Source organism: Triturus cristatus, chromosome 10 (assembly GCF_964204655.1).
Source record: "Triturus cristatus chromosome 10, aTriCri1.1, whole genome shotgun sequence".
Taxonomy (NCBI): domain Eukaryota; kingdom Metazoa; phylum Chordata; class Amphibia; order Caudata; family Salamandridae; genus Triturus; species Triturus cristatus.
The window spans coordinates 633,778,175-633,797,947 of NC_140593.1; the positions used below are offsets into that span (position 1 = coordinate 633,778,175).

The 19,773-nt window shown below is 43.4% G+C and overlaps 1 protein-coding gene across 2 annotated transcripts in view; it reads right to left on the reverse strand.

Moving 5' to 3' along the window:
- The window catches only part of GTF3C1 (general transcription factor IIIC subunit 1), a 1,956,011-nt gene that overhangs the window by 1,255,700 nt on the left and 680,538 nt on the right, over positions 1-19,773 (reverse strand). For both annotated transcript variants that reach the window (XM_085632176.1, XM_085632175.1), the window contains exon 17: positions 1,118-1,215. In XM_085632176.1, coding sequence (XP_085488302.1) covers positions 1,118-1,215 — 98 coding nt within the window. The remainder of the gene's footprint in view (positions 1-1,117; positions 1,216-19,773) is intronic.

Sequence of the window (19,773 nt, forward strand, 5' to 3'; positions counted from 1 at the left end):
CTAGAAGTCTCAGTATCAGATATATACAAAACTGTTAAAAAAGACAAACTAAAGCACTGAAACCTACGCCAGTGGCTTTAGTCCATGTAATGCTTGTAAACAGTTTTAATGATTGCCAAGCTCCAGTGTTCACAAAGTTTGGATAACATAGAATGAGCACAAAGTATTAATTGGTTCAAAAGCAGTTAATGTTCGCAAACTTTTACCAGTACACAGTGGTCAGAGTAGACTATAAAGAACCAGGACCCAGCTTGCCAACTAGTTACCGGGACTGCCACACATGTCAAGTCAAAGGAGACATTTATAAATAAGAAAAGGTGATGGAAAGAAGGATTTGCTAGCCAAGTGACCATCATCTCAAAAGTGCATTGGTTAATTTCAGTCTCTCTCCATCACTGGTGGGACGGCAGAAGCCTTTGCCTCTTGCAGGAACGCCTAAAAAGCCCCCAAGAGGGTTCTCCAGTGTGAAACCATACGTGGTCCTTCAACATTGGCTAAAACAAAGGAAATGCAGGAAGAAGCACCTGTACATGAGGTTAATTTTGGAGACACTACTCATCCTCAGTCTTGCAAATGCCATTCACACTTGATGTCAAATACTTGGGAGACCATAAAAATAGGCAAGCAAGCATTGTTAGTAAGTCCTTAGCATAATTCATAGGCATTAATGATTGGAACACATTAATACAGCGATAACTTTAACTTAAAAAAGTGAACATGGACAGTAAATCCCAGTAATCAGCAGATGTCAAAAGCCAGGTTCTTTGTAGACAGAATCACAGAGGACTGCCCGTTTCTCAGTCCACACTAAGGGTGTCTATGAGAGACTCCATATTTGCAGTCTGCCAGAACATCCACTGTCTACAACTCATTTCGAGATTTAAGTGTATGATGACTTCTGGAAAGTAGCCAGTAACATCCACAATGTTATATTTTTCCATAATGTAGGAAATATGTCCTTTAAATGACTATCAAATTGGTTTCTAAGGCTTTCTATTTTGCATGATCTTGGAAATATGTTCTTGTGTGATTAACACGCTTTACAAATTATAATTATGGGTCAAGCAGTGATAAAGGGAAATCTTAAAACCGCATACATTTTTATTTAACTGCTTACCTCTTGTACAAAAGTTGCTGCCGAATCGTCCTTGGCAAAAACTTGATCAGTGTATGCTTCTTTAAAGGATCATTTAAGAAATTCTCAAGATCGTCCACCTGTGAAAATGTTGTATTTAGTTAAAGCAACGACTTTCAAATCAATGTGTCGAAATGCCATAGCTGAAGTTGGTGTGGAATGATATCCTGTCAATGTCAGTTGAAAACGATATGAGCTCTTACACTATTACTTATAAGAAGCTGCTTTCTTTCATCATATCAATGGTATCATAACATTTTCTGTATAAAGATCCACTGTATAAACGTCATGCCGCTTCAATAATCTAAAGTATTTGCATACAGTACTGTGTCAAAAGGAATGTTGCACTATCTTGTACCTTGGGCTTTCACATCAAAGAAAAAACTGCAACACCAGCTTCACAGGAATGCTTCAGAAAAAAAGGACTGTTGAAAAACTTGTAGTACTGCAATTATGGGTTTGCTAACACATTTTGAAATCTTAATACAGCAAAAGAACATCATTTGAGAAGGTTACGCAGGGACGAGGGGGGTGGCGGATTAGGTATTGTTATGGGCTCAACTGCCTGAAAGATTCCATGATGACAGTGACTGAGCACTGATGACAGCTTTGAGGCAGAGAGATGATTGTATTGATTGATGTTACCCTCCAATCTTTATGCTGATCGAGTGTGCAATTACTGTCCTCCTGTCGAATGCTTTGTTTGTTGGCTTGGTTCATTCCATAAATTGCACTGATCGTTGTCTATATTGCTCTGAAGCTACTGCACATGACGAATTAAGCGCAATTATATCTGACACATTTTTAATTTGGTAATAACTGGAATAATGTGTGTGAAACTGCACTCTTGCACTGTAGGTTTCTTTGTTTTTCTTGTCTTATTGAAATGAATAAAATCCAGTGTTAAAGACAATCTTAATACTGCATTAGCTGCTCGCTTGAGGGTACATACCAATTATTCCCATTGTTAGTTGCAAGACAGTTTATCAAAGGGCATACTGATCAAAATCAGAACAATAAACTCACGTTTTTTGCCATTCACGCAGAAGGACTGGTGCATAGTAACAATTACCCTCATCATTGTGGGTTTCGTTTTTATTTAATTTATGCACAGTCATTTTTCAGAATACTAGTTCATCATACTATGTATGAGTCAATAAATACAAGGTTCATTTAATGTTTAGATGTCTTTATGATCGCAAAGGCTCGAAGTACTGTTAAATGCTCCTGAGCCGTTGCGTGCTTGCTGCACTCTGGTGAGGCTAATCTTCTTGGGCCACGGATGGAGAATGGATGGTAGAGACTAGCGAGCTGCAAAAAAACACTTAAGCCCTGGTAGCACTGTACTCCCCCGTTGCTTTTTGTAGAGCCCAGTCTTAAGCGGGTGACACCAGTGAAAAAGTGAAGCAGCTTCCACTGAGAGATCCAGCAATTTTAAGATGGTGCCATCCAGCCTTCCGAGTTTTAGAGGATTGCTGTTAAGACCAATATATTAGTCTCTAAAACAATCTATTTCAGTGTTATTGACTTCTACATTACTCAAGGTAAAAGGTTACACTTTGTCCATCAGTGCAATTCAAAGATCCCTACATCATGAGCTGTGAATTATTGGGACAGAGCCTTTTCAGTGGTTGCTGCCTGCAAAAGGGTTGAAAATACTATTTTTTTTCCTAGGAAGCTGAACCAAGTTTAAGGGCATGAAGTACTGCTTATTTATCTAGTGAGTTATCTTCTTTATGTATCAATGTTATTGCTTTGGTTGCTATTTTTTCTTCTGTTATTATTGCCTGTAATGTATTTTATGGAGGGTGTTGTTTGATCTAGTTCTTCTCTTTTAGGCTTGGTTATAGGCTGATGTCTCCAGTGCAAGGAGCTTTGTGACTGCCAAATGCTACCAAGAATACTGAAAGGAATGTCAAATCGATCAACATAACCTTAGAGTCCAAGAGTTCATGGAAGAGGAGCTTCAAGGAATGAGGAGGAAAGTAAAACGTTTGGAGTGTTCTGTGTCTGTCATGAAGGCAGACAGGCAGTCACAGCAAGAGTTTCTGGACAGTGCCACATTGGCAACGATACGACTGGAGCCAGTTTGAACAAGCATTTGCAATGCAATAGGTCTCGCATTTGCAAGAGTTTGAGCTATTGGCATTGTAAATGCCTATGCCTTTTATTGATGTGTTTTGAAAACCTGCAAGCGGTGCGTAAACACGTACTTTGTACAGATAGTCTTTGCTTACGAGAAGCAAGGCTGGCAGTAAAATTGGCGCAGTTATTGCCAGCCATGCTTCTCGTAAGCAAAGGCTATAAGTACAGAGTGCATGTTTACGCCCCTCTTGCAAGTTTTCAAAACATAAATAAAAGGCATTGTTATTTACAATGCGAATAGCTCAAACTCTCACAAAAGCGAGACCTATTGCATTGAAAATGCTTTTTTTTTAATTGAAAAAGAAAGTTTGAATGAGATTTAATGCGCTTTTCAGGTCAAAAGCCTAAATGGAAAACAATGTACTTTAAAGGTCTGGCTAAAGAGGCTACAGGTAGCATTCGTCTAAATATTGCTCTTACGCCGACATCTGCAGACTAGTCACAGTGGAATAATGCAGACCGTTTCTTTTGGCAGTTTTGTATGGCGTGAACATGTGTGAAGGTGCTGGAGCACTTTACATGAACGCCAGTTACATTACACAAGGTCATGGTCTTTATTTGAGTCACGGAGAGATTAAGCGGCTTGCCCAGAATCACACAATGCTGACTGAACCGACGCCAAGACTTTAAGTGAGTCCCTAAGTAGGCAGTGCAGTTAAACTGTACTCTTGTGTGATGATGCCCGATGAACACTCACTGGCAGTGCGAGCACGGCCCAAGAACAGAAGGGGAAAAGCCACCACGGGCGCCCCCGCGCACTCACCTAAAGACACTACAGTAACAAGCCCGGGAGTTACTAGAGCCTCCTCCGCCAGAAAGCAGCTCCATATCCGGGCCGGGGAGGAGACGTGGGAGGTCGAGGGCTGCCCGGGCATGCGCTGTAACTGAATTTTTTGCGTGTTCTGCGACTGCGGCTCGTGCCCAGTGGCAGCGGCGCGTGTGGACTTCAAAAGCCACCGTACTTTAATGAGTGCTGCATCGTGCAGCCCAGGGAGGGGGCTGCCAAAGCAGCCAAGGCAAAAAAACAAAAGCAGAAGTCCGACGGGAGCCCACCCCGCCTTCGTGAATGCCGCATGGTTTCAGACGGGGCTCCTGTGAGCAAGACGGAGCCCCGCGTGGTGCTGCAGTGAGCTGCTGAAGACACGCGACCAGCCGGAGTCCCCACAAGAGCTGGTAAGTGGGGCATGCTGTACGTAAAGCACGCCACGCTTGGAGCGCACGTGTGCATTTAAAAAAAATAAATAAATTGCATGTTGTACATTTAAAGCGCGCAGTGAAGTGAAGACTCTTCCCAAAGTGCAAGTAACAAGGGAAGAATAACTCAACAGACCAACAAATAGACTGTCATTACCATGTAGAACTGCGCCGTCCAACAAGAATCTGCCAACACAGAAGCAGATTAAGATGTAAAACCCCGAATGCACCATTGGTCGAACATTTTGAGGCTCTAGGCCATACTGAGGGTGACATTCGCTGGACAGTAGTTTCTGTTGTGAAAATACCACCGAGAGGCGCAGATCTCTCCCAACTGCTGAACAAAGAGGAATTAAAGTGGATTCTGAAAACCGGCAGTATAAACAAAGGGTTGAACCGCCTTGAGGACTTTCCCCCTTCTTGCTTTGAACTCATTCATGTACTTGTACGCTGACGCACAAGTGGCAATGCTGCACACCGCCCTGAGGCTTGGACTTCCTTGCTATGCAGTCCTTTGATCTAAACACCAAAATTTCATGTACACCGACCAGAACATTATGGTCCGCATTTCGCCACTTTATTGGCGTTTAAGTGACAATGCTGTGCATAATCATCTGTTTTGACTCTTAATTGTCTAATGTTATGACACAAATGTTGCCATGAATATCAACTGTATTTTCATAACACTTTTGCTCTCAATTTATGTCGAGGCACGCTATTTCCCTTTAACTTTATCCCCTTTTTTATCTATTTTCCATTCCTTGGCCGCCCTGGCTTTCATTTATCATACCTTTCTAATTCACCCTCCCCATATGGCGCCCAAACACGCCCAATCCCTTCTCTCATCTTCACGGCACTCCTCGTGATCACCTGACCGCCCATGTGACCGCCCACATGACTCCGTTTACCTACAACATGACGGCGGCTTAACTCCACCTTACAGTCGATCCGGCATTGTTCGAACGCACTGTCCCTCCGCGCGGCCACGGAACTCGCCTCTCCAATTTTTCTGAGGTAAGATTCGCCACTGCTATCCCCCTATCCTCACAACCCGATCACTCCATGATTCCATTCCGCTCACTCACTATTTTTCTTCCCCTTCCAGACGAATCGTTATACCGTGTCCCCTTATTCCGGAATTATAATATCCCAGGTAAGCTCACAACCCATTCCACATCCTTCTGACACGCCGCTTCCTCCCAACCACTTCATCCTTATTCTTCTCCCCATAGGCATTGTACCTCCCAAACGCGGCAATTTGAAACTTGCAATTTGTAACTTGCGAACCCGGCAAACGCCCACGACGCGGCACCCCTCCATTGCCTTAAATCGTTTCCATAAGGTAATTCCTTCCTCTCTTCCCCCGCGGTGCACTTAAAGCATGGTGTTCAAACCACCTCACCTTTCGCATCAACGTTTTACATTGTATACGGCATGTCTCGGTTTCACGTTTCATCTCCGTATCACCAACCATCGTCCTACACATTTTTCTTTGAACCACGCACACAGTACTTTCTAGCCTTCGTGGCTTCACGTACCTACCACTCACGCATCACTTCCCTTTATCCTATCTTTATTCTCGTGTCCTCAAATATTACCGCTCTGGACGCTGCATGTCCACAATGCACCAACTGCAAAAGATTTTAAAATGTAGATTTTCTCCTGATCTGACATTACTATTATTTTTCTGACGTACTTTGCTTCACTGTCAAAACGTATTATTAACTATTATGTTGCCTCTCTTCTTTTTTTTCCCCCCCTTCTCCCTGTTATTTTTCACAACTTTTGTATGTTTCGATGTTTGCGTTAATATCTCATGTAAATTCAGGCATTTGAATATGGCAATTTAACAGATTAGTCCTGATGATGATTCTAAATCCCCCTGAGAAGGATCGAAACGTCGTCGACTTTGCTGTCCACCTTACACATTTAAAATTTCAGGATACAACGTATTGTGAAGGTGTCAATATATGTATTAGATGTTTCACGATTCATTATTATTGAAAACAGAAACATCATTGTAATTGCCTGAATCTGTTCCACATTTCATGTCCTCACGATATGCAAGTTTCAGGATACAGGCTTGTGTCCCACTAAGAATCTACTTACATTCCTTGAATCTCTGATAACTATTTCTACTTATTAAAGTTCCCCTGTCCGGCTGGACATTGGCCATAATATAGCACCAATCTTGGCTATATTCATTTTATGTTTAACAATTGTTTGCTTTCAGGGACCATTGTTTCCTGTAATACATAATCTCCCAAGGTCCCTGTCTAATTCCTTTGGGTGCCCTTGTCCCCTTTTACGTCCAACAAGGACGGAGCACAGAAAGAACAGCAATGTACCTGAAGAAGGTATCTTCCCTTATAACAATGGAAGTGTGAAACAGAGCTGAAGAGATCGTTGAGAAGAAGAAGAATCTCCTGACGACAGTAAATGAAAAGGCACCATTTACAGGAAAAAGCCCTTTGGAGGAAGTGAGCCACATATGGTAATTCCAAAAGGAGCGCAGCTATGTGAGCACCCCTGAAAGGAACCCAATGGCAACTGAAAGTAGGCAAGAGGAGAAGTCCACCTGGCAAGGTTCTCGCAGAACGGGGAGGATGGGTGGGCGTTAAGGAATCTGCGGCTAGACAACGTCTCTACCAGATACATCATTACCGAAGGTAAGTAACTCTTACATCTGATAGAGACATCTTACCGCAGATTCCTTAACTTAGAATAGAACAGAACCGCAGAAAGTGCCAAAGCACTGAGCCGGCAACAGAGTGACGGACAATGGGGAAGGCTGTGGCAGGACAGCCAGACAGCAACCCAATTAGTGCGGAAGAGCAAAAGATAACGGGAGGTGAGGCGTCCCAAAAAATGCCAGAATGGTGCTACATCATACCCGCATAAGAATGAGATGTAGAAACGGCACCGGCTATATACCAGAACGAAGGAGGAAGAAGGACCACTCTCAGCTTAATGGCGCACGATGTGGACACCAACCAAAGGTTGGGGGAAAACATGAAGAGCTACAACCAGAGCCTACCAGGCTAGCCCACGGATGGAAGGGCGGCGAAGCTACAGGACAGGCGGGAACAAGAAACACGCCAAGCGCACACTGAGGCACCAAAGGGGGGACAGGTGCGAACAGCAACAATCTGGAGAACGCTGATGCGGACCCCCACTGAAACATGCATAAAGCCGACAGCCACTCAGACAACAAGGTGACGTAGCTAAAATAAGCATAGGACTGCCCAACCAGGCAGCTTGAAGACTAAGAGGTGAACTATCTCATGAAATACAGATATGCAGGGTGCGGACCCTAGGATGATTGACATCCGAATAGCTGTCCTGCAGGCACAGCCGACATAGTAGAGGGTGATCCTCAATGAAAGGGGCACATCCGAAGGAAGTGGCAGCAGAGGCACCAGAGTACCAACAGGCATATAAATATAGGAAAGAAGCTCAGAATCGTAGAACACATCCTCCGACTGGAAGTAAAAAGTAACCCTCGTCCAGAAAGAGAGATATCATTCAGTATCTGCACACAAAGAAGGGAGCAGTGTAAATCTGGGGAACCACTCCAGGTAGTGGGATGCAAAAGGGACATCATCGCTGAAGATGCAGGAAAGGCAACGAAGTGCACCCAAGTGTACTGAAAGACACCCTGCAGCGCAGACAAAGGGCAATCCAGAGTGCAGCCCTGAAAAGCTCCCTGATCCATGGAGATATAGGACCAGACCTCGCAGCAGCGAAGAGAAGTGGAGATGTAGGAAGGAGAGTACCCATGGTAATTTACATATGCACACATATACATATATATGTGTGTGTGTATATTACCTACTGGCGGTCGCCAGTAGGTAGCTATAGTTAGTACCTATTATCCGTAGGAAAATCGTAACATTCTTTTCCCAATAACTTTGGCGTCGGTTGACGGATCTTTGCAAAATTTTCAAAACTCGTGGGGTGCTCCGGTCATATCCTATCTTAAAAGTTTCGGGGTGATTCAGCAAGCGGGGGCCGAGAAAACAGGGGAGTCCCAAAACATGCTTTCTCCATGTTAATTCCCATAGGAAACTTTAGACACGGCTACAGCCCGAACTGCTGAACGGAATTACACCAAATTTGGTGAAAAGGTAGCCTTTGGTTCAGTAAGATCCCTTTTTAGGTCTCGCCTACGCAGCGCACATGCACTGCATAGGCAAAAAGACCTTTTGCAATCGCTTCAGCTTTTCAGCCGAAAACGTGCACGCGTTCCATTGCCTTCAATGGCAACGCGTGCACGTGTGGCGATTGCCTTGCGGGTGCGAACTTTACACCATATATTTGTAATTAACTTACAAACACATGGTGCCCCTGCACACTCCCGCAAGGGAAACAGGCGCAGGCCCCCTCCTCTCTCCCCGCCCCCTGCTGCCTCCTCATAGTTAGCGCGAGGCACGCGCGCTTTCGTTTTGTTTTATATAGCGCTAATTCGACCAGACGGTAATGAAACGGTTTATATGAGCTCCAATTACTTTACAGAAAGTCACACTAATTTTTTTTTGTTTTTTTAAGGCACCAGGTTATGAAGTGATTTGGCCAGGGTCACAGGATGTGGCGCTGACGCCGAAGTCATGTTCCCCAAGTCCAAAGTCGGTAGCTCTGCCTGTAACGTCTCACCCTCTCCAAGATTCAGATGCATAATGGGAATGTAACCTATGAACTTTTCTGATTTATAGAAGGCTGTATATTTTATTGAACAGTTTGAGGAGTGCTCGCTCACGCACAATGTTGGAACCGTTTTGCTCATTCGTTGAAAGTCTCAATAAATATTAGATGTACCATCAAGTAGCACCCCTCCTCGCCTCCCTGGCATCTTCTTTACTGTCGGAATCATGAGAGGGCCTTCAGACGGAATGTCTGTCGGAGCGACGCCTTGTAGTGGAAGGCGCTGCGGCTCGGGTGGGGACATTACACAGACTATTTTTACAGTGGAATGTGCAAATAGCGGACTGCTCCACTGCCTCCATGAGGGCAAATGGCGATACTATTTTGTATTTTCAATAAAGATGTCTAACTGTTTTAAAAAGATGTATGGTCTTAATGTCCCCCAAGTCTGATTCTGTCTCTTTACTAAGTATTAGTTTAAGAAGCCAGTGGCCTAAAATCTGTTTTTTCATTAACTTTTGGTGGACTGGGCAGTAAATAGAAGGGAAATCGAATGTAGCATGCTTGAAGGTCTAGCAAGGTTGCCAGTGGGCCCCATGCAAGGTGGGTATATTCAGGTAAACACATTGCATGCTGGAATCTGCGGGACACTACGGAAACTTAAGAGGCACTAAAATCACAAAGAGCTGAGCTGTAATAACTGACAATCCCGGACCAATTGTTGGTGTCACACACCACACGGGTCATTTGGAAGCTGGGTGCTATTAGTCTTCTAGTGAGGGTGGGGGAGGGGCGTCTGTTGTGTATTTTAATTGACAGCTTTTTTAGAGTGTGCCAGATCGAGGCTGTCCTGTTGCTGGCATAACAATTGAATGTGTTTCCTTTGTATTCTGTGAAATATAGTCCTTCTAACAATGCTATATATGCGGTTCTGAATGGGGCACTTTTTAATACCCCCTCAGTAATAGCATATTCAACTCTAGGTATCACCATATTCTACTCAGTGGAGTGGCACGGCTGCCATGGGGCCCTAACGCAAGCACAGCAAACGCCCCAGCCACACCCCTGTATGGATCTTAAAACAACAGCATTTGGGGTACCCTCCTACCCTGGTATGCTATGCCTGTACATGTTGCCCTGCTGCTAGCTAGCCACTGCTTCGCCTTCTCAACTCAAAGAAGAGGTCAAAGCTGCCAAACGCCCAATACATGTTGGACACGCTCAACAGGTCTGAACTTATTATCAAATATTGTGCATTCTGGTACTTGTAGTTTATTGAATGGGTCCCGCTTCGTCTCTGAAGGCATTCTGTTACCGGAGCTGCTGCTGCCCCAGGAGGGGCTGTGTCCCCGGGTGTCGTGCTGTTCAGGAGCTGCAGAGGGGGAAGGGCGGTCATCTGCGTCGCACGGGACTCCAGTGTCCAGGAGTCCGTGCGCCCCACCAGCTGTGCTGCGACCCGCCCACAAGCACCTCATTACTGCTCGCGGAACCCGCTGGCGCAGGTCCCGCTTCGTCTCTGAGGGCATTCTGTTACCGGAGCTGCTGCTGCCCCAGGAGGGGCTGTGTCCCCGGGTGTCGTGCTGTTCAGGAGCTGCAGAGGGGGAAGGGCGGTCATCTGCGCCGCACGGGACTCCAGTGTCCAGGAGTCCGTGCGCCCCACCAGCTGTGCTGCGGCCCGCCCACTCGCCTACTAGCTCACGCCCCTTAAAACATCATCACTGACCGCTGCGCGGGACGCGCCGGACGAAGCCCGGACAAAGGGCGGACAGTCTGTGACAGTCCGGGGCAGGAGGGGGCTGGGCTGGGCCTCGGACTTTGCGTGCTGATTCAAGGAGTTCGACTACCCAGGTTGCCGTAATAAGACCCTATTTACCCAAGTGAGACATTAATATTTTGACATTCACTGGAAAGGCAACAGCAAAAGAGGGGAAGGGGGACTGTGTTTCATGCTACTGTTGTCTAGGATTTCTGTTATCCCAGTCTGTCGAACCAGGATATAAGCTCACCAAGGTCAACCGGTTATATTTACAATGTCCAAACCCAAAAATGCCCCAGTGATAGCCACTTTGGTCAATTACCTGGTTAAGATGGTGGACAAAATTAATCAAGAACAGCGAAAGTCCTTGGGTCGGGGGGGTTCCCCAGACTCAACTCCTCCTTTACCCAATCCACCCATTCCCTTGTCTACCCTTCATCAGGATGTTAGCTATAACCCTAACCATCTGGATAGCCCAATCTTGGCGGCGCCCACAGACCCAGACCGCTCTGATAGTTTAATCCCGGTGGCTCTCATAGACCCAGAATCTAGTCAGGCTGCCCCTCAAGACTCACCGGCACAATGCCCGACGGCCCCAAGATCTCAGAGAGTACTGCGTTCATGTAGGAATAACAGTAGGAATGTCCAACTAAAACGGGGGGGGGGGGGGGGGGAGTTGCTTAAACAAGAGAGCAGATCTACCTTCAATTAGTGCTGTCTGTGACCCTAAATTAGCACCGGATAGCACCTCAGTCATAATAGACACCGAGCAAATAGACTTCCTAATCAAAACTATAGATGCTAAGTTTGATCTGATCGGCAAACCTTTATTGATCAAACGTGACATGATCACTGCCGAAGTAGTCAGATTGGGAGGTCTTTTGGGAGCACAAATTAACACAAGTATAAGTCCCCAAGTTAAGGACAAGGGTCTCGGAGGTAGTAAAGTAACTTCTAAGATCTCTTGTAAGGTGATACCTACGGCTACGTCCAAGACATCTAAGCCATCTTCCGGGGGTCTTTGCGAGATGGTATCTACTGCATCTAACCCCCCGCAGACATCTGGTCGAAACCCTTTACCCAACATAGCCCCAGGGATTCAGGCAGGACCTAGCGCAGGGAATACCAAAAGTTTTGTTAACTCACAGTTTGATCTACCACCAGACTGTGCACCTTTTGTGGCAGTCTTAACTAACGTCCCACCAGTTAGAGGGTCTGGGCACAATAACAATTACAGAGAATCTCATGACTCCCTGAAGAACAAGACTGTGGCTTGGCTTCACCGGGAGTGTGGTTTCCCAGTAGCTTTAGCAGATGAGATCCTAAGTACTAGAAGAACCAACTGGATAGGCAGCTCACGCAAGAATTTTAGTGGTGACTGCATCGTTGTTAATTTTAGAAACCCACATCTCGCCACCACTGCCTTGCTAAGAGCTACTTCAATTCCCTATCGAGATCAAGGGATCTCTCTTCGTCTCTTAGGTTATTTCTATAGGCACCTAAACAATCAGTCTAATGCTGATCATACCGGGGGGGGGGGGGGGGGGGAGGGGTTGTAGAGGTTTGAATCTGTACACTGGTTTTAAAATTGCCACTTCTAACAGATTCCAATCTTTGAGTGGTCTTGACTCCAATGTTTGACTGGAATGTGCCCTGCCGAAATCCCCCCTTGGGGAAGTGACCGTTTTCCCTGGAGGTGGGGGGGGGGGATGTAACATCGGGGTACCCAGATATCGTGGGTATAAATGGCAACCGCAGTTCCAAAGTTAATCTCAATAACGACTCTAGAGGTTGTAGAGATACGAGGCTGGTCTTTGATGGCCAGGGTGTGGACCCCTCCCCCAAGAACGTATCCATAGACACAGTAGACCAAACTCTTTGATCAATATGCCCATTGAAAGCTTTAACCCCTGGACTTGTTCAATCGCTAGCTGGAACGTTGCAGGATTATCGTCTAAGGATGCCTGCCTGGGCTGGCCTGAGTTTATCAATGTTTTTAATATAATTTGTTTCCAAGAAATATGGTGTAAGGACCCAATTAATTACAATGGCTTTGTTTCATACCAATTACCATCTGTGGCCTCCCCTTCGGGTAGGGCTAAGGGAGGGCTCCTGGTATTGATATCTGTGGAACTCCCTATCACTGTCAAAAAACATGTATTGGTTGGGGTCCATTCCCAGATTTTATGGCTTTATCAGGAGCTAGGTAGAAATATTCTTTTAATTAACTTTTATAATAATATTTTTGACAGCACTAGGCATCAGGTAGTGTCTGCACTCGAGACCACTTTGGCCGACATTATAATGGGGTCTGATGTTGTTTTTGACCTTATTTGGGTGGGGGATTTTAATACTGCAGCGTGTTCCCTTTCCGACCAAAGAGTCTGTGGAGTCACTAATTGTTTTGGGGATGCTGATTTTCATTTCCCCCACAATCCTTATGGGGACTTGTTGAATAAGATTTTGGCCACCTATGATCTGGAAATTTTGGTAAATGCGAAAAATGCCTCTGGAGAAATCATTCCCACGTTCACGGGAAGGAATGCAAACACTGTAATAGATTTTATTTGCATGTCCTCTAGCCTCAGCCCGTGGTGTAAGGCCCCTGTGGTCGTGGATAATTTGCTTAGTGATCATAATTGTATCACTATTGAGGGCATACTTTGGAAGGAGAAACATGTACCTAAAATTTGTACCATTGCTAACAGAGCCGCACAGACCCAACGGAACCAGAATTAGATGGAAAGGGGACAAAGCGGAAGTGATGTCAAATTCTATTGTTAAAAGCTGCTTAACAGAAATCATTACCATCCTAGAGAGTGAGGAGGTTACTGTTGAAACTGTGTGTAATTTTATTAACATCAACCTCACAATTGACAGTAAATTCACCAAACTTGGTAAGGGCAAGTTACATCATCAAAAGGGGTGGTTTGATCGCGCGAGTACTACCGCGCTTAAGGGGCTTAAAGCGGCATTGGCAGCCAAACCAAGAGATAATAGTGTGGTTAGGGAGCTTAGATTCACCTACCAGGCTGCAGTCAAATGTAGGAAGACCGAACTAAGGCAAGAGGCCTGGGATAATTTAGACCAGGCAGCCGCAACTTCGGACTCCTCTTTATTTTGGGCCACAGTTAACTGTCCGTTTCTTAAGGACGACAAGGTGCCCGAATTGACGGCTAACGTTAGTGTGGAAAATTGGGTTACCCACTTCTCTTTGATCTTCGATTCGGATACACGGTGTACACGAGGACTGCTGGCCTATAGTTCTGCTGGACATTTCCACCGTTGAAGTCCTGGGAAGCATCACCTCCAGTAATGGTGGGAAGGCCCAGGGGCCTGATGGGGTGCCCATCGATGTGTACAAACTAGAACCGGAGTTGTGGGGCTTGTTGTTAACTAACGTTTTTAATGCTGCTATATGTAAGGGTGTCCCACCTACCTGGGAGGAATCCATCATTATTCCAATCTATAAGAAGGGAGATAGGGGGGATGTGAAGAACTATCGCCCAATTTCCTTGCTCGATTCCTCAGTGAAAATAATGAGCAGGGTGCTTTTGGTTAGGCTGGAAGAATGGTCCGGATCCAAATGCATTCTGGCCAATTGCCAATATGGCTTTAGAAAGAGACGAGGGACTATTGAACAATGCCTTAACCTTGAACTTTTAATTGGGAAATATACGCAGGCTAAGAAAGGCTCTCTCTATCTCTGCTTTGCAGATCTGAGTAGTGCCTTCGACATGGTGGATCATAACATCCTTTGAGTTAAATTGTTAGAAATGGGGGTACCTGAGGGCATTGTTTATTTTCTGGCCCGACTCTATGCCAACCTAAGCACCAGTGTCCGTTATGGACCTGGTGGTGAGTGCACCCCAAAGTTTAAGATTAGGCGTGGCATAAGACAAGGGTGTGTTCTCGCCCCCTTACTCTTTACCCTCTTTATCAACGAAGTTGACTCCGTCTTAAAGACGATTGCGGCAGATGCCCCAAAAATCAATGATCTTAACGTCCCTGTATTACTCTACGCGGACGATGCCGTGATCTTGTCCAGGACCCCTATAGGTCTACAACGCCTGATGGACAGGTTCTCGCTGTTCATCAAGGATAGAAAGTTGTTGATCAATAAATCCAAAACCTACATTATGGAAAGTGGAACAGGGCGAGGGAATCCCCATTCCTATTTTATCGATGGGCACAAGGTGCAAACGGTGGATACCTTTAGCTATCTTGGCACCACATTTTCTGAGAACTGTAGCTGGACTAGTGAGCTTACCAATGTTCGGGCCAAGATGGCGAAATGCGCCCATGGTGTGTTCAAGTTTGCTACCAAATTAGGGGACAAACGGATTAAAGACATGCTAAAATCTATCAATTGAGATGCCTTTCCATTGCCCTCTATGGTGCTGGGGTTTGGGGACACGTCACGGCAGGGAGCCTACAAGTGAAGGAAAATGTCTTTTTAAAGAGATTCCTGTGTTTGTCCAAATCAGCCTCTAACGACCTGGTGCACAGAGAGCTTGGGATCCAACACCTTTCAGATCTGATTGCCTTAAGACCATTAATGTTATGGCGTGCTATTTGGTTGAAGGAGGTGACTTCCCTAAATAGAGCCATCATAAGAGATTGTCTCTCTACCGATAACCATTTAAAGATTCCTTGGATTAAATTTGTCATCAATAGTTTTTCAGAGATTTATGGTCTCGACATAAGAGAGGATAGCTATGTTGCTTCTAGTCTGTCCAAATCCGAGATGAAGACTGCCTTCATGAGCTATAAGCCAGAGAGGCGGGGGAGGGACTGTGGCAATCTCTCCACCTGTGTGCTCTATGGAAGATATTGCGAGAATGTGGGCTACCAACCGTATTTGAGTCATGTCACCAGAGCTTCCCGCCAGTTTGTCTTAACGAGACTAAGGTTCGGGATCGTGCACCACCTGGTGGCCTTCCCCTGCAACAAAAAACATCCGACTGGTCCGTGCCCATGTGACAATACTTCAGCACAAAGCACTATGCACTTTCTATTGCTGTGTAAACTTTACGGTAACTTTCGTTCAGCATTTTTAAAACCCATTTTTATCAAGTTTGGAGTTAGAAATGTACATGATACTATGAAGTTGCTTTTTAACATGCCCCACCCTGACGTTTGTTTTTTTACCGCTACTTTCCTTCTTCATGCTATTAAGGCAAGGACTAGTATGATTTTTTAACTGTTTTTAACCATGTATTCTGTACTGCATTTTCTACCATTGCCATCGAGGCAAACAGGCGGACAGAGACATTTTCACATGTATACATAGTATAATAAATATATATATATATATATATATATATATATTCAGTGAAAAAACCAAAGGTTTCACACATGTTATAGTTAGCTGGACATTTCACTCGTAAAAAACCAATGAAATTCCCCCGTTATAGTTAGTTCAGCTAAATATAACTCGCGCGCCCGCAATGCACTGCTGATGACGTCACATATTACATCACTCATGACATGGTCACTGACATCACTCATGACATCACTGATGACATCTCAAATGACATCACTGATGACATCACTGATGACATCATCCAGTGAATGTGTGTTTTTCTGAAAATTAAATATGTTTTATATATGTATATCTCAAGGTCAATGGAAGAATAAATGGGTATATAAGTGTCTAAATGGATGCTTTGTTTTTGAAAAATTTATTGTGTTACTGACTGATTAAGTGTATCATAGTGAATACATGGCTTACTGAGTAATGTTTAAATATGAAAATATCTGTATCAGTCTCTCACTTTGTGTATAAGTGGCTGCATGGGTTGGTGAGTAGCTTCATGGGTGTCTATATAGGTTATTAGTTGTTTTTTTGAGTATCAGTCTGAGTGTCTGTATGGTTCGGTGGGGGGTATTATGTAGTGCATAGGTGCATGAATGAGTGATTCACTCTTTGTATGTGTTGAAGACAGCATGTGTGCAGGACTGTATGGGTGGATGAGTGTGTGAATGGTTGTGTTAGTGAGTGAATGACTGTCTCAATAGTGTCTTTATGAGTAACTACATATGTTTTAAACTAGTATATGTGACTATTGGTGTATATAAGTGAGTATATGTGAGAGTGAGAGATTGAAAGAGTTCCTGTATGAATAAGTATGTGTTTCTATAAGTGATTGTTTATAAGACTAAGTATGTGTAAGTTTCCGTAGAAGTAAGTGTGGTGGTGTGTGTATAACTGTATAAGCTAATAAATGTATGTTTGTTTCTTTATTAGCATGAGTGAGTATGTGTGAGTAACTCTATGGATGAGTGGCATTGTGTAACAGGATGTATAGGTGTATGAGTACATATGATGAGTGAGTGCATGTATGAGTGACTGTATAGGACTGTTGGTGAATGAGTGGATGTGTATGTGGTTCTTAGAATTACTTAAGAGGTTCTTGTAACTGGTATTGGTATGTCCATTGTTTTGAAAATTTCAGTCTATTTTTGAATGTGTGTATCAAAGGTTATATTAGGGGAAGAGGAGGTCTGCCACTCTATCACAAGGATGATGTCATTTGAGATGTCATCAGTGATGTCATGAGTGATGTCAGTGACCATGTCATGAGTGATGTAATATGTGACGTCATCAGCAGTGCATTGCGGGCGCGCGAGTTATAGTTAGCTGAACTAACTATAACGGGGGAATTTCATTGGTTTTTTACGAGTGAAATGTCCAGCTAACTATAACATGTGTGAAACCTTTGGTTTTTTCACTGAATGTGCAAGGTTTTTTAAATGCTAATTCCTAACTATAACATGTGTGAAACCTATGGTTTTTTCAGTGAATTTGCAAGGTTTTTTAAATGCTAATTTCTAACTATAACGTGTGTGAAACCCATGTTTTTTTCAGTGAATTTGTATGGTTTTTTAAATGCTAATTCTTAGCTATAACATATGTGATTCCCATATTTTTTTTTATTGATTTTTTTATTTTTTATGATAAATTCCTATATTAAATGTGTTTTTTTTTTTAAAAAAAAACAAGTTTTTTTTAAAACTTTTTATTCTCTTAAAACACTATGTTTTTTTTCTTTAAAATCTGCAATATTGCAAGATTTTTTTTTTTTTTTTTACCAAACAGGTAAGATATATTAGTATAACTTTGAAAATATTTTTTTTTTTTTTTTTTTTTTTTTTTTAGTGCGCGTACGGTAAGCTTACGGTAAGCGTACGGTTTACGCAATGTCCGTAATTTATCTACGCTGTTTGCGTATAGTTACGCAATTTGCGTAGCCGCGCGTACTGCGCGTGGGGCGCGTACGCGTGTACGCTACACGCGCACGTTACGCGGAAGTGTTGGGGAGTGACTGTTATGCGCATGCGCGCGAGCGCGTGTCTTTTTTACGCGCATGCGTACTTTTGCCGTAAGCGCACCGTAAGCGCACCGTAAGCGTACGGTTGGTCATGTGATCATGAAACACAACTTTTGATTGGTTGAAACTACTTTCAGTTCTGGAACTCTCCTACACCACACCCATTCCCCTCATTTCTGCTTGTGATCCCTTAGGAGAAGGAGCTGGGTTGTCTTTGTGATACGATGGCAGAACAGCAGAGCCCTTCTGAGAGTGAGGCTAGCAGCACTACCTTGAGGCAGAGAGCGAGGAAACAAAAGACCTCTTTCATATGGGAGTATTTTTCTTTTCCAGAGGGCCAGCAAAAGGTAAATGCACCCTTAGTGACTTGTAAGCTGTGTGGCCGTGTACTTTCAAGAGGGAATCCCGACAGGAAGTATTCCTTCGGGAATCACACCATGATGAGACACCTTAAGGATGTACACAGAAGGACACATGCTATACTTACTGAAGGTAACCCTTCAGTAAATCAACCAAGCACATCCACAGCAGCTCAGCCTGGACCATCATCTGCAGTGCCGAGTCCTTCTTCTGCAGGTCAGGTGAGCCCTTCATCTGTGGGGGGAGCATCTCCTTTTTCTTCTCCTCAGGAAATTAACCCTCGGTTTCTGAGGGTTGAAATACGGTGCGCCACTTGTCATGATCTAATTTGTTATAGGGAGACCAGTATTTCCCTAGTGAACAATAAAATAGATCAGCACACTTGTCGTACCGTCTAATATTCCCATTCTTTCTTTCCTCTGTCCCTGCATGAACTCAACGGCTCTTTTAAGAGCCAACCTTACCTTTCATCTATTTTTTATATATGTTTTAAAAACTTTTTTTTCTTTTTTTTTTTACCGTACGCGTACGGTACGCGTAATTATTATTTTTTTTTTTTAAAAACACTAAAAATCAATTATCACATTACAAGGTCCTTGAGAGACTACAAAGAAAAACTGAAAATGTGATTGTGGAGAAGTGGAAAAAAGGGACCATGATATTTTTGACTTACCATACCCACTCAAAAAAATATTTATTCATTTAAATTTTATTTTAATTGCTTTAAAAATGGTTCTAGTTTTCGAAAATTATCTATCTCAATCTGAAAAAAAAGAAAAAGTATTAATATTTAATAAAACATTTTATAATACAGTACACATATTTACATATTTTTCAAAAAAAAAATTTGCCTTTTTTTGCTGTTTTCAGAATATATTGCATTTCACTATAAATTGAGAAAGCAATTGCATTCATCATTTAACAGCGGGCAAAAAAAAAATAACAATCTCAAAGATTGTATAAAAAAAGCCCAGAATCTCTTTTGACTTAAACGTAACATTATAGAAATGCATAATATTCTAAAAAAATATCAACTAATATCAATACTTATTTCTTTAAAATACCGTCTGATATTTTTGTTTCAGAAGTATAATCCCAAAAATATATCTCAAATAACTCCACAACACATCTGGTTCCATTTCCTTTAGGCCAAATAGTAATTTTAAAATTCTTTTTTGATTAAATTTCCAATGTTAATCCAATAAAAA